The sequence below is a fragment of the Triturus cristatus genome, chromosome 8 (assembly GCF_964204655.1).
Source record: "Triturus cristatus chromosome 8, aTriCri1.1, whole genome shotgun sequence".
NCBI classification, from domain to species: Eukaryota; Metazoa; Chordata; class Amphibia; order Caudata; family Salamandridae; genus Triturus; species Triturus cristatus.
The window spans coordinates 1,134,347,623-1,134,363,044 of record NC_140591.1 but is presented as its reverse complement, the minus strand read 5'-3'; the positions used below and the strand labels follow the sequence as shown (position 1 = coordinate 1,134,363,044).

General features: G+C 50.8%; 1 protein-coding gene across 2 annotated transcripts in view; it reads left to right on the top strand.

The window, feature by feature from the left end:
* Positions 1–15,126, top strand: part of EIF5B (eukaryotic translation initiation factor 5B) — a 461,059-nt gene extending 445,933 nt beyond the window's left edge. For both annotated transcript variants that reach the window (XM_085622776.1, XM_085622777.1), the window contains exon 24: positions 14,365–15,126. In XM_085622776.1, the coding sequence (XP_085478902.1) occupies positions 14,365–14,472 (108 nt within the window). In that variant the 3' untranslated portion in view covers positions 14,473–15,126. The remainder of the gene's footprint in view (positions 1–14,364) is intronic.
* The last annotated feature ends 296 nt before the right edge of the window (positions 15,127–15,422 follow it).

Here is a 15,422-nt window from a genome sequence, read left to right as displayed (position 1 = left end):
ACTAATATTTTGGCACTACTTCTTTATTTACCGGGGACTCCCGCCTCGGCGACGGGGAATGATTCAGGCATGTGAATCTATGAAAGATACCAATACTGGATAACTGTAGTTACAGGTAAGTAACTTGTTTTCTTATATGCTATCACAATGGACCTGGGAATACAGTGCTCGGACCAAGTACAATGTATCATCTAGCGCGGTACACAGGTACAATAAAGGTAGAGATTCTATGAAAAAGGAAATCCGTTTGCATAGTGTTGTGAAGAAGCAGTAATCAATTAATCAGACAAAATAAGCAATATGAGTCAAGTGACTTTAAGGCACATTTGTGCTTGGCGTGAAAAACAGGTGCAGTAAGGTGGGACCCTCAGTAGAAAACTGGTTCAGAGTTATCAAGGAAGTATACCCTGGGAAGTAGGCCATTCTTTTCTTATTGCCCAAGGCGAGGTAACTTGTTTTCTTTCTACTACAATTCCTGACTAGCAATTTCGAGGCTGCATCAGGGTGTCAATCAGAAGTAGCCACTAATTTCACAGTTTACATACAATATTACTAGTGGGGAGCAGTGAATGTGAATTATAATTCATTCTAATTTCATTTGACAGAGAGCTGATGTGCTTTGTTTAGAGGAAGAAATTAAGGTATACATATGATCTTGAGGTGCTTCCAAAAAATGGTTGTTTATGTTTCATGATTTTGCAACACGTGAAGGATCAGCGTTATTCACCTGGAAGAGATACCAGGATTGGACATCTTTGTTTACAGACCTCTTCAGCTGATTCATGACTAAAGACAAGTCACAGAGCAAGATAGTTGGAGCTTTGGACTTGTTGCCATTGTCCTAAAAAGGCTTTGTGCAGTTACCAATGGTGAACCTCCTGAGAGTCCGTACTGGTGCTTGAGAAAGTTGTCCTCTGCCAAGTCCCATGACAAGCTGCAACGAAAATTTGCAATAAGCTCACCATCAAAATTCTGTATCATGTTGGACTAGTGGAGCATCCTTTATAAGTTTCTGGTGATTGGTCCAGTTGACTCTAGGGAATAAAATGTTTTTTAATTACCATATGGATTCATAATAACTTTATGATACAAAATAATATAACAAAAGCAATTGGTGTGTTCGGGGAGGGAAAAGTAGTCAGACCATGAGAAACTGCCAATTTATCCCAAACCTCCAGAACAGTTTTAGTAGGGGTTGCAATGTAGGCACTACAGGGTTGAGCTCCACAAGAACACCCCCCCCCCCATATGAAAGAGGTGAAGTCACGTTGGAGTGAAAGGATGTCAGCCTATGGTATCGGGGTGGAAAGGGATTGGAATAAATCTAAAATCTTCAGAAGAAGTGACATTTTTATAGTATTAATACGTCCTAGCCATGCAAGGGGGAGACCTTTCCACCTACATAATTCCTCTCGTATCGCCCCCCTGTATCTAGGCCAGTTAGTTGATGTCCAGGAGGAAAGCAAGGGGGTCAAGTCTAATCCCAGGTATCTGATCGACTTGTCTGTCTACTGGAGAGGGAGTAAACCTTCTAGGTCCGGAACCTCCGAGGCCAGTAGGGTGAGGTTGAGGGCAAGAGATTTAGCAAGATTAATCCAGAATCCCGAAGCTATCTCGAAAGACCGCAAAAGCGTGGCTAAAGCTGGAAGAGAGAAGGACAGGGAGGAAAGAGAAAGCAGAAGATCGTCTGCAAAGAGGGAAACCTTGTGATCATATCTCCCAAAAGGAATACCCCTGATTTCAGGATTACGTCGAAAAGCGATACCAAGAGGTTCCACCACGAGGGCAAATAACAGAGGGGACAGAGGGCATCCCTGTCTGGTACCGTGATGAATCGGGATGGGAGCGGTGAGACGTCCATTTAAACAGATGCGGGTAGTAGGATCCGTGTAAGCGGCCATCAACCTAGAGATCATCATCGGGCCCAAGCCCACCCTCCACAGAACCTCCCGAAGAAAGCGCCAGTCAATCCTATCAAATGCTTTCTCAGCATCGAGGGACACCAGACAAGCGGTATATACCTGATCTGTACCTTTTCCACTATATGGGCGATTCGGCGAATGTTGTCCGCTCCCTGGCGTTGGTGGATAAACCCGACCTGATCAAGGTCGATCAGACCCAGAAGGTAGAGTTCCAGCCGGTTTGTCAAGATTTTAGTATAGATCTTAGCGTTTGTGTTTAAGAGAGCTATAGGGTGATACAAGTGAGGGAAAGAGTGGTCTTTTCCCGGTTTTGGAACAAGAACGATCCCTGCTTCCGCCATGGTCGGAGTAAGGCCTGAAGCCTCCGTAAAATTGTTAAAAAGGTGTAATAAATGTTCTCGCAGTTGTGGATAAAAGACCCGAAAGAAGGCTTCAAATAGGCCATCGGGTCCCGGAGTTTTCCCCACTGGGAACTGTTTTAGAGCTTTCGCTATTACCTACTGCGAGATGGGTGCCTCCATCAGAGCCTTATGGTGGGCACTGATAGTATTAAGGGCAAGAGTCCAAAAATTCTCCGACTGCCTAAAGAGGGCAGGGAGCATCTGCGTGTAGTGCCCCATAAAAATCCGAGAGAACCGTAGACTTATCGAGCTCTGAGATAACCCATGTACCATCCGGGCGTTTGAGTTTGGCTATATGAACCCTGGTATTCCTAGCCCGGAGACGCCGCACGAGTCATGTCCTCACCTTGTCCCCACCCACATAAAATTTCTGTTTAAGGGCAAGCAGTAGTCTCTCTGCCTTATTAGTGCGATGTAAACGTAGTTGACCCCGTGCCTCTGCAAGTAGACGTCTGTTGCGAAGGGATGGTTGAAGGTGGTCCCATCGTTCTAATGTTCGCGGCTAGTGTATTCTCTATAAGACAGGATTCACGGGTTCTCACAATTTATATAGTAGAGAGAACCCCACAGATGATAGCCTTAAAAGCATCCCACCTAGTAGCTTCAGAGGTGTCTGTGAGGTCATTCACCATAAAAAAAGGCCTCCATCTCCTTACAGATGTCAGCTATATCAACAGGATCTCGTAGAACCTGGGGTCGGAGCTTCCACCTGGGGATGGCCTCTGCATGGGGCCTAGGGCAATGTAGAGATATCGATAAATGCATATGATCTGACCGAGAAATATCAGATATCTCAGCGTTGGCTAGCGTATGCAGTAATGGTAAAGAAAGTAAGGAATAGTCGATACGGGAGTATGAACGATGCACGTGGGAGAAAAAGTAGTAGTCTTTAGAGTCTGGGTGTAAGTACCTCCATGTGTCTATTAATCCCTGGTCCGTGATAACATTTCTTAGAGTGGCCGAGATTGCTCCAGTATTGTAGGGGGCTGGTGCCGTGCGATCCCATTCCGGGTTTAACACCAAGTTAAAGACCCCCCCAAGAATAATCGGTGTTGTGACTGAGTGAAGGAGATCATGATGGTGGGAGCGTAAGTATGTATCCTGGTCCTGATTAGGAGCATAAATGTTCATGAGGGTCAGGGGACCCCTACCCAAGGGTATTTGGATTTTTAAAAACCTCCCACGCTTGTCTTTCGTAGCCCTAGCACTTTAATCACCCCATCCGGCTTTAAGGAAAATAGCCACACCGACCGTTTTAGAAGGAGCACAGGCCCAGAATTGCCGGGGATATTTGGGGTGAGTCATGAGGCGAGTGTCGGAGGAGAGGAGATGGGTCTCTTGAAAAAATATGATGTTGGGATCCTGCTGAAGGAGATATCGCGATACTTGGCGCCTTTTATTGGGCGAGTTGAGCCCCTTTACATTCAAAAAGAGAAACTTCACAGGATCAGTCAGATCCATTCTAAACGGTCCGTTCCCCCATAGCGATGTCTAGGCCAGCATGGCGGGGCCAGTAGCTTCCCTATACTTGCTCCATAGCGCAGCGGTATACTCCAGAACTGCTCCAAGACCCCCATATTTGCTAGATACTCTCAGGGTACCCCAAAGGCTCAAGCGTACCACAAGCCAGTCCCCATCCCCCCATTAGCAGCGAGAAAGAAAGAATAGAATAAGAAAGAAAAAAAAACACCTAAATACAGGGCCAACTGGCCCAAACATAGTCAGGGTCCATAAGGAGCAGCCCATAGTCCAAAGGACAGGCCCTTCTGGAAAAGTCACTTTCCGAAAGAACCCTGTAAAAGAAGGGGGGGGTGGCAAGCGCATGGTATCTCGTGGGTCTCCGAATCCAACCGCCTGTAGTAGTGTTAGATCAGCATTAAAACCTCCTGCCACTGGGTGCCGTCGATTCGGCCAGTGATGGCTCAAGGAGTGTCATTGTCCAGTGGACCTTCCCAGTAGTAAGTGCATTTCTGGAGATGGACTGGTAGTACCATCGCGTGGCATCCCTCGTCCAGATACCAGCTGATCATAGTCAATTTGGAAAGAAGATCCAATCAGAGTGACCAAAGTCCTGATATCACAATTGGCAGCGAGACATTAAGTGAAGTACGACCACACTATTCCGTGTGGGCCTGCGAGCGAGACGGCGGAGAGGAGTCACTCAAGGCCCTAATGTGGCTAATAATTTCCTGTTTGGCCTGAGAAGAGTCTCGCTCCTGAAGATGTCTTCTGTATTTAGGTGACCTGACCGTGTACCAATCTGGGTTTAAGTGTCCTCCGGTGCGCCTCCGGGGGGTAGGGAGGTCTGCATCTTCTGGTTCAATCAGGAGTTGTAAGAGCTGTTTCGCTTCCGTCAGCGATGGGAGAGCTTGTCGCTTTCCTTCCCAGGTGACTAACAAGGCAAAGGGGTGGCCCCATTGATACTTTATATTAAGATTTTGGAGCTTGTCTGTGACTAATTTAAATTCTTTTCGCCTTCTCAGAGGAGCCAGGGCCAAGTCTTGGAAGATCTGAATTCATAGGCCATTGTGGGAGATGTCCTTGGCCACCTGAGTCTTTCTCAAGATCGTCTCCTTGTCTGCAAAGAAGTGTCCCCTTGTGAGGATGTCTTGAATGAAATCAGGTCTATTGCGAGGACCTTACACACCATGAGCTCTGTCCAGCATAGGGGGAAGACGCCTCTTCTCCCTCTCGGATCACCTGCATGAGGTCAGCCGTATAGGCCATAATGACTTTGCCCTCCACTCCCAGTGGGACATCCCTAATACGTAGGTTATTTCGCCTACTGCGTTTTCCTAAGTCCTCTTGCTTCAACTGCAGGCTGATGTTTTGGTCCTCGAGCTCCGCCATTCTTTTCCACAAGCTCTCGTGGTAGTCGGATCTAGCATCCATTGTGCGTTCAAGGTCGTCCACCCTTTCGCCTATCTCTGTGACCTCCCTCTGGATGTCTTGAAGGCCAGCTTTAAAATCCTATCTGAGGAAGCCAATTTAATCTTTGATCTCCTGGAGGAAGGACGCCTGGAAAACCTCTGTGATCGGCACACCCTGTCCTGCTTGGTCTGAAGCAGATGCTGAAGGTGTAGGGGCGTCCTGTGACTGCGTGCTTGTTTTAGGCCATAGAGAAGGGGCCATAGAGAAGGGTACCAGGTTGTCTCTGGACGAAGCCGAGTCCGGGTCCTTGTTGGCTTTATTCTTGTGGGGCATGGCTGGCGTATGGGGTATATTAATGTAGCAACTATTTGAACAGAGTGTTCCCAAAGAGTGCGGGGCAAATACAACAGGTCCGACCCCGCCAGAGATAGGGAGTCAGTAGGGAGGATATGAGGGGAGCCCCGCTACCTCAAGCTTCACCCAAGGGAGATCCCCCTTTTTTCAGTACCATCAGATGGTGTATTCTGCCTCGGAGCCCAAAAGGTAGAATAAGGGAGTCTCTCCGGAACACCACTGTGACCGCAGGTATTTCACACTGTCCCTGTACCCACAAGGACCTGGTGTGGGGTGTAAATGACAGAAGGATGACTCCAGAGAAGCGTCAGCAAACCCTTTCCGCCCCTAGCAAAGTCTCTGTTCTGGGGCCTCGAGAGGGGTAAGCACCCACTGCACAGATCAATCTGCAGATCCCATAACGCTCACAACTGTTGTAGCGTCAAATGTCCATCAATCCTCAAGGTAAGCCCCAAAGCCTCTAGTAGTGGCAAGCGCTCTGACTGTGAACTGTTGTAATTGTCCTCTGACCGATTCAGGACTCAGTTCAGGTCAAAGTACTAACACAGTGCCCAGAGAGTGCTAGGATGGGAGTTTGCCGGGTCCCACCCGAACCCCCAGAGCACAAACCCAGGGGACAAAGAGGCAACAGAGTCTACTCCGCCGGGAGGATGTTCTGTTCGCGGACTGCCCCTAGCCGCAGGAGTCCCAAGCTTTCCTCACTACTCATGGCCACCAATCTCTAGGGTGGCACAGAATCCGAGGCCACCAGAACCTCCACCAGGGCTCATCCGACAGTGAGAGTAGATCGAATCTTAGTTGCCTTCGATGTGGGGCCCGCAGCAAGGCAAAAGTGTCGCTCAAGGGCCCCCGGTCAAAAGCCCACAGGTAGTCTGCTCAGAGCTGAGGAGATATGGCGTGGTGCTGCTCCCCAAGATGGCGCCGGCAGAACCGCCAGTAGATCAGGCCCCAAAGCCGTCGATTGTTTACCTCCGGGGGGTCCCCACTCCCGACTTAGCAGATCTCTTATATCAGGCTCACCCTGGGACCCACCTCACCTTCCTCGCGTTGTCCGAGGTTTTTCCAGTCCTCATAGCGCAGCCGGTGCAAGGCACAGCGTAACCGGAGGTCCGCAGGTCTTCAGGACTCCACTGTGCGCCCAACTGTTCCGGAGTTCTCACACTGGTCAGGGCACCTCGATCGGGGCTTCCCCCACTGCCGCTCCAGACGCTGTGATCCCTGGGCCGAGACCCGTTGCCCAGCGGGGTCCGCACTTTGAGGTGGCTCACCCAAGATGGCGGCAGCCAATCTCCAGCAAGCAATCGGCTTGGGATGCCGGGCCGTCTAGCCAGGTAGGGGCCCCCATGGGCGTCCGGTAGCAGCCTCGTTCCTCCAGCAACAATGTGGGGCCAGAGGCGCCAAACAATACCCCAGGCGGTCGGTGTAGGCAGCTTTAGTCAAGCGCCATGGAGCAAACACCTAGGCAAACACGTCTCACTCTATGCATGACTTAACCACGCCCCCGGCATCCATTTTATGCTTTCAATCCAGAAAATTGCACGTCCCATTTCTATGAATAAAAGAGTGCCTGAGAGAATAAGAGTAACTATTTTTATGAGTTAGGACTACTGGATGTTTTAATATCTCTACGTAAATTAAGCGCCTGTCAGATTTTTAAACAAATATTGAAGCAGTATGCTGTAACGTTTGTCCAATTTTTTTTTTTTTTTTTTTTTTGGTCGTAAGACATTTATTATGAACAAATGAAACAGATGACATACACTGCGTCACGCCAACAACCCGGAGGCAGGCCGCTATAGGGTAAATTATACAAAGATGATATAGAAATATCTCTGAGGCCCTCATCCGGCCAATGGTACCGGCAGAGGTGAACTTAAGATATATTAAAAGTCCACAGTTCGTATTGCACATCTTTTAGCGAGTAAACGGTCTTACTTTTGACCCAGTGCCGCTGACAGTTGAAAGGTAGCGAAAATCAACAAATCCGCCCACAAATAAGCAGCTGTCAGCCACCCGCTTCAGCAGACTGTAAAAAGGATGTGTCGGTCAGCACCTTGTTTCCCCCAACAGGACCCCCCAACAACTAAACCAAAAACATCAAACATAGGTGCAAGTACTTGGAAACAGCTATGTGGAGAGCGGGTGCGGGAAGGTGTCATAGCTGTGTGCGACTTAGCGAGGGAAGGGCGGGGAGGGGGAGAGGGGCGGTAAAGTATCCACAGTGGGACCAGTAGGGCGGAGGGGGGGGGGGGGGGGCAGTGGACTCAAGCCCGGTCAGTGGAGTCAGTAAACGCCAAAGCTTGCGTCTGAGCAGTGCCCGATAGCACAAGTGCGGGGCAGCGGGACCTCTAACTCTAATTTACGCAGCGCGCTCCCTCAGCCCATGTCGTCGGAAACGCTGGTAGCGCGTGAAGTGTCGGCGGAGTCAGGGGCCGCGCGTCCTGTAGTCCACTGTACAAACGGGCCCCAGATGTCAGTGGGTCTGGAAGCGGTGGGCATTGTCTCCCCGTAGTTCGCTAGTTGAGTCTGGCCGTAAGTCACATCCCTGATCCAGCTTTCGAGCGTGGGGAGGGCCGGTCTGCCCCAGTGTACAGCTATCTGCCGTTTGGCGTATAACAGGAGTAGTGCATGAAGTTTCCTGTCACAGGGCTCGGTGCGCTTAACATATCCCAGCAAACCCAACAGTGGAGACGGGGAGTCGCTCCTCTGTACGATTTGATTTATGGCGTTGAAGACCCCTGACCAGTATGCCTCCAGCTTTGGGCAGCTCCAAGCTACATGTAGAAAGGTGGCATCGTCACCCCCACATTTCCAGCATGCAGCATTCTCGCGGATACCCATGCGGCATAGTAGTGTCGGAGTGCGGTAATATCTGTGTAGGAATTTGAAGTGTATGAGCCGCAATCGGTAACTCGGTGATAGAGCTGTGAGTTGAGCGCAGCAATACCCCCATGCATCATCCGGCAGCTGATCCCCCAGGTCTACAGCCCAGGCGGACTCGGCCGTGGCTACTGTCACTGGGGCTTGTTCCTGCATGCAGTTATATAATCTGGACACCAGCTTTTTAGGAGAAGGTCTTGAGAGCAAGTCTTGCAGGGCGGCTAGTGCACAAGGCTCGTCCGGGAAGCCCTGTCCCATTTTCTTGCAGGATTCCCTAAGGGAATGATATAGTAATTTGTCCGCAAACGTGCAAGGTTGGTCATCCCCATCCGCAGACATCTCGAAAAATGAGCCATCTGGATATATGTCCGCGAAAGTGAGTAGCCTATTCCCACGGATAGTGAGGACGTCACCTCTTGCCGTCAAACAAGGCAGCATCGGGTTGCCCCGGAGAGGAACCGCCGGCGCATAGAGCAGGGAGAGACCAGCTCGCTTCCGAAGCTCACGCCAGGACCAGCGGATCATTTCTACCGTGTCCACCTCACGCGACGGGCACGTAACCGCTCCGTATAATGCCACTCGTAATGGCGAGGGGGCGACCACTGCAAGCTCCACCGCCACATGCGGCTGGTAGGGGGCTGGGTAGGCCCAGAAATGAAGGAATTGAGCTTGTGCACAGAGCGAATAGAGCTTCAAGTCCGGGGCCCCCAGTCCTCCTTGCCGGAGCGGAAGCGTGAGTAGGTCCCAGGATACTCTTGCCTGACCACCGGCCCACACCAGTTTCAGCAATAGTGAGCGGACCCGTGCGTGGAAGTGCGTCGTCATAGGTAGTGGTACATTGACAAACAAGTACAAGAATTTGGGGAGGACCACCATTTTGGCCAACGCAATTCTAGCCACCAGAGACAGCGGCAATTTATTCCAGACTTCGACTTTCCCTTCCAGCCAGTCCACCGCCCTACCAAAATTCAGCGACCACAGCTCCTGTACATCTCGGCTAATCCAGACGCCCAAATACTTGACAGCTTCCGTCTCCCATCTTAGGGGGTAGTCAGGGGCAGGTCTAACAGTGCTCTCCGTCAGAGGGAATGCCACTGACTTCGACCAATTAATGGATATCCCTGCCAGACCCTCAAATCTTACAAACTCGCGCAGCAGTGGGCTCAGGTTGTCTCTGGGGTTCTGAACGTACAATGTGACATCGTCCGCGTATAGCGAGATCAATAAGCTTCTAGCACTGAATCCGATGCCTCTGGCAGTGTGGTGCTGCCGAATTCGAGCTGCTAGTGGCTCCATAGCAATCGCAAAGAGGAGCGGGGATAGCGGGCAACCCTGCCTAGTTCCCCTCGAGACAGCGAACGGCTTGGAGACAAGACCATTAACGCTCACCCGGGCTCTGGGTGACGTGTATAGGAGCTTAATTAGGGTCATGAAGTTTTGACTGAATCCCATCCGCCTCAACACTTCGAAGAGGTAGGGCCACTCCAGGGAGTCAAAGGCTTTGGTGGCATCCAAAAACACCACCGCTGCCTGTACTGACGGGTGTAAATAGTGAAGGACCGAAAAGATAGTCCTGAGGTTGTGTGATGTTGCACGGCCAGGGATGAATCCCGATTGATCAGGGAGCGCTATAATCGGCAACAACGGTTGCAATCTATCCGCAATTACTTTTGCGTAGATTTTGGCATCTACGTTTATAAGGGACAGGGGTCTGTAAGAGTCCAGCTGTTGGTCATCCTTGTCTGGCTTGAGGAGCGTGACAATGAGAGCCTCACGCATGGAGTCTGGGAGGGATTGCGACTCGAGAGCCTCAACAAACACAGAGTGCAGTCTCGGCGCTAGTTCAGCCACATAGGTTTTATAAAAGGAGGTGGTCAGGCCATCCGGGCCAGGAGCTTTATTGGCCGGCATGCTTTTAATCACTTGGGCGATATCTTGCACTGTAACGGTGAGGTCCATGTACTGTCTGTGATTGTTGTTGAACCACACGAGGGCTATGGAGTCAAGGAAGTCCCGTAGTGACGCCGGTGTCGTGGGCTGTTTCGAGGTGTACAGAGCAGCATAGAAGTCTGCGAAGGCGCCCAGCACCGCCTCTTGGCCTACCACTAGACGGCCAGTGTTATCATAGATTGCGTGTATGTAGTTCGACTGTGTGCGAGGAGCAATCAGTCTGGCTAGAGTCCTGCTTGGTCTATCTCCCTCCCCGTACCTGCGCGCCTCTGCCTGCCGCCCCAGGAATCGCACCTCCCGCTCCGCCTCCTCCTTGAATGCCAACAGTTTAGTTTTCAGAGCGCCAGCAAGCGCCAACGTTGGGTCGGAGCTAAAAGCAACATCGAGGGCCTTCAGTTCCCCTTCAAGTGTAGCTAACGTGGCCCTTATGGTACGAAGGACCCCTGCTTGTCTCGCAATGCATTGGCCCCTTACGACAGCTTTAAATGCATCCCACACAATGGCATCAGAAGTGGCTGACCCCTCATTCTCAGTAAAATAATTAATGATATCCACTCTTATCTCCTCCACAAACACAGGGTCAGCAAGCGCATGTGGGGGGAGGCGCCACTGGAACGCCCTGCGTGCAGCGTCGGGGGGGCGCAATACCAACATACATGGAGCATGGTCTGATAGCGATCTAGCCATAATATCCACATCTGACACCCATGTCGCAACCTCAGGAGACACCAGCCAGAAATCCAGTCGCGACCAAGCAGCCTTGTGAGAGGTGTAGCAGGTCCCCACTTTAACACCCGGATTTCTAACTCGCCACACATCGGAAAGCAGACCCTCCCTCATGATATCAGAAATTGCCTGGCGCGCCCTAGTGTGCTGCGGTCTGCTCACACCCTTGCGATCCGAGTCATCATCTAACACCACATTAAAATCTCCCCCCAACACCACCGCCCGACAATCCAGCAGCATAATTTTCGCCCAAACAGTTCTGAAGAAGTCAGGATCGTCCACATTCGGGCCATATATGGCAGCCAGGACAATGGGTCGACCCTGCAGAGCCCCATGAAGCAGAACATACCTACCCTCCGCATCCTTCACATGAGAGTACTCCCGCCAATCCAGCCCCCTTCTAATGAGTATTGCTACGCCCCTCGCATAATTTGAGTAAATGGAGGAATAAACATGTGCCCATCTTGAATTCTTCAATCTAGCTGAGGGGGTGACATTCAGATGTGTTTCCTGTAGGAAGCATATATCTACGTTATGCCTCGACAACATGCCATGTAGCAAGCGGGCTTTTTGGAAGTCCCCAAGGCCTCTAATGTTCCAAGTCCAGATTTTGATGTCTCCCATTAAAGCAGTTGACAGACCCAAACCCCTGACATACAACCCCGCCCCCGGAAGTCCACCTGGCACCCGGACCTCCTATCTACGGACCCAGCACCTTGAGAGCTAAGCACGTGTTGTAGTACAATGCACCTAATATGAACCAAAACTTGCAACATTTCAAAACCGCCCCTCCACCCCCTTCCCTCAGCAACCCCCCAATTAGGTCGTGACATATCCCAATAACATGTACTCTGTGTGTCAAAATTCCCCAACAACAGCAACAAAGGGAGGCACCCCATGAGGCGTGGCGCGCTCGGCTGACACCCCCACGCATGCGGGGTGGCTACTGTCAAACTTAAATGGTCCTGGGTCTGGCAGCACCCCCACCCTACAAACCCCAAGATCCGCAGCCAACCTGTGTCTCAGTGGGAGCTCGGAGATGGCAGCCCAAGTCAGCATACAATGGCGTCCCAGCAACCGCCCCCAAGTAGGCAGTTCGGGAAGAGCAATCCTGTGCGAGAGTTCAGTCCGGCTGTCAACAGTTTCTCAAAGAGGAAACCCGCAGCCCCGCAGGCTGAGCGTGCCAGGGTCCTCAGTCATTGTCACTCAGGTGCCCTGAAGCCTCCTCAAGTCGTGGCGATTTTCTCCTGGCCCCAGCACAGATGTGTTTGGCAAATTTAAGGGCTGCCTTGGCGTCAGTGAAGAAGTGTGAGGTGTTTTCGTGCAGGACCTTTAGCTTTGCCGGGTAGAGGAGAGAGTAGGGCACGCCGGCTTGCAATAGAACTTTCTTAGCTGGTAAAAATTCCTTCCGGGCCGCCTGCACCAGCGGGGTAAAATCTGGGTAGAAGGATACGTGATTACCCTGATGCATGATCTTACCCTTCTCTCTCGCCAATCGAAGAATGATGTCCCTATCTTGGTAGTTGAGTAGTTTGGCCAGGATCGGACGTGGTGGGGCCCCCACCGGAGGTTTCTTCCCCAGTGATCTGTGTGCCCTTTCCACCGTGAACACCGGGGACAAGTCCGGGTCGAACAGTTCATGCAGGAGGGACGACACAAACGATTCCATCTTTCCCGTGTTTGTGGTCTCTGGAACCCCCGTAATGCGAATATTGGATCTTCGGGAGCGTGCTTCCAAATCGTCTGACTTGGCGCGTAAATTGTCGAGTTCGCGCTCCAGCGTCGTAATGTGCCGCTTAGCCTGTTGTTGGAATTCACAACACTCAGTTTGCCCATGTTCGAGACTGTCCAGTCTCTTCTCGTGTGTGTCCACCTTTCTCTGCACGGATTCGAGTTGCGCCGCCATGGTATCCAGCTTTGCATCTATGCTCTTCAGGCTCGTCCTCACCTCCATGATGAGGGCCCCAAAGTCTATATCCGGGGTCGCCCCCCGCGACGGCGATGTGCTCACATCAGGTTCCATTGTCGCGCCCTTCGGAGTCTTCTTACCGTCAAATGTCAGCTTCGGTTGTTTGGCGTCCGTTTTCCCCATCACTGCAGGCAAGAGAGATCCACCGGCCTATCAGTAGGGCGGCACCTCACTGCGCGACCGCCAGCAAGCGTCCTGTAGGTGTGCGACTGTCCAGTCGGCACCAGTGCGCGCCAAGCGTGACCCTGAACTCACAGCAAGTGTGGCAAGACACGGTTTAGAACACTGTAGGCGCCCAGGCAGCTCTGCAAGCGTCAGCGGTCAGCTAGGGCCTTCCCGGGGCACAATGAGCCATCGTCCCACTTCACTAGGATAGCGCCGCGCCGGGGCTCAGGGGACCCAGGGCCACAAAGGACCGCTCCGGCTGTCCAGGCGTGTGGCCCGCCCAGCCGAAGAGTAGCGGGAGGTCCCGGTGTCGTTGCAACGTGTCAGGATCTACTATGCCCCTCGTCCCTTCAGGGCGCCCTCTCACCCCCTCCTCAGCCGTCGCTTTGACGCCGCCGGCGCAGGCCTGCCTGCACGATCTCACCCGGGCTCAGCAACAGTCAGCGCCGCCCTCCGCGGCCGCAGGATCTTCGTATCGCAGCTCGGCTGTCCCACCAAGGCGCCCCGGGCTCCTCTGTCTCCTCGCAGCCGTCCGCTTGGGGAGCTCACCGTCGGCTGCGATGGTGGCACAGCAGCGAAGCCCCCACAGAAAGTTCCGCGCGGTCCGCTTAGGCCTCTGCAGCTTCGGCCTCTTGTGACTCGCGGCTCCCCGCAGGATACACTTCCGGCGCAGGTCAGGACCGTCCCACCAGCCGGCAAGTAATACGATCGCCTCCGCTGCGAGGGGAAACCGTCTCCGTGCCCCCAATTCGGGTCGCAGGATCACCAATCTGTTAGCAGCAGAATCCGGGAGGTGCGGGGCTCCGCAGTCTCCAGGAGCAGGATTACTGAAGGATTAATCAGAGTAGCCGGCGGAGCTCACTCAGAGAGCGGCCATCTCGCTGCTCGGCTAGCCACGCCCCCCCCAACGTTTGTCCAATTAACGTATTTTTAGGTAAGTAATGCAAGAAAAAAAAAATGCAAGTGTTAATTTTTATTACATGTGACTCTCAAAGATCATTATGTCCCTCCCCTGAATGTTATGTGGTACTGCCAGAACACACATTGTATTTTTACTCTTTCTTATATTTTAAACTGTAAATTAAATGTATTCTCACTGAAGTACTTTATTTGGTTTGATTTACAGATTAATCGGCAGTCTATTGATGCGCTGAAGAACTGGTTCAGAGACGAAATGCAGAAGACAGATTGGCAACTAATTGTAGAGCTAAAGAAAGTTTTTGAAATAATCTGATCTTTAGCAGCGGCTACAGGATGGTGCAATCTCTATTGCTGTTTCAAAAAACGAAATAAGGAACAGAAATATGAGGAAAGACTGAACACATGGTTGGGAAGATAAACTTGTTGTTTAAAATGTTTTCCATGAGAAACCAAGCAATTTACACTGGTTTGACAGTGGTCAATTTTTCATGTCCCCACAGTTCCGATGTGCCTGTTCACGTACCCATTTACCCACTTGATCTTATCCCCCCCCCCCCTCGAACTGGCTGCTGTTTTAAAAATTGTCCCCAGATTTTATTACACATTGAAAGATATTTAATCTTTTTTTTTACTGATCAAATCAGTACTGCAGTATTTGAGTATCTAAGCCTCTGCAGAGTATAATTCTTGGGACGTTTTTGATGTAAGAAATAATTAATTATTTATGCATACCTCTCTCCACATACCTCTCTCCACATTTCCTTGATAAATTTCCAACCTTCTGCTTTGTGCCTATAGGATTTTTTTAAAAACTAGACAAATTAGGTGATAGGCTATTTCTGTATTCGCTTTGTGTAAAACAATGACGTAAAATGTATTTGGCAACCTTGTATTGCTTGTACAGTTCATGGAGTCCAGCTTGTAATCATCACAATGCAGAGCCAGAATTAAAAGAAATGGACAGTCATATTATTTGTCTTGTTTTCTCAGTAGAGATCCATCATTTTATTTCTTCAGCTAGTTTCATACAACTAGAAATGTGTTTTTTAAATTTTTTATGTGAAAATGTACTGCAATGTATGAAACAACAGAAAAAAGGTACGTAGGCAAAATACAACTTTCAGTCATCACACGGCACAAACATTCTTGAGGGCGCAATCAACCCCATAAGTAGATGGAGAGTGCTGTAACAACTAGGTAGACTGAATCAACACACATCTTGCAGAAGTTTGGAAATGGAACGACCAAGGACCCCAAATAGTT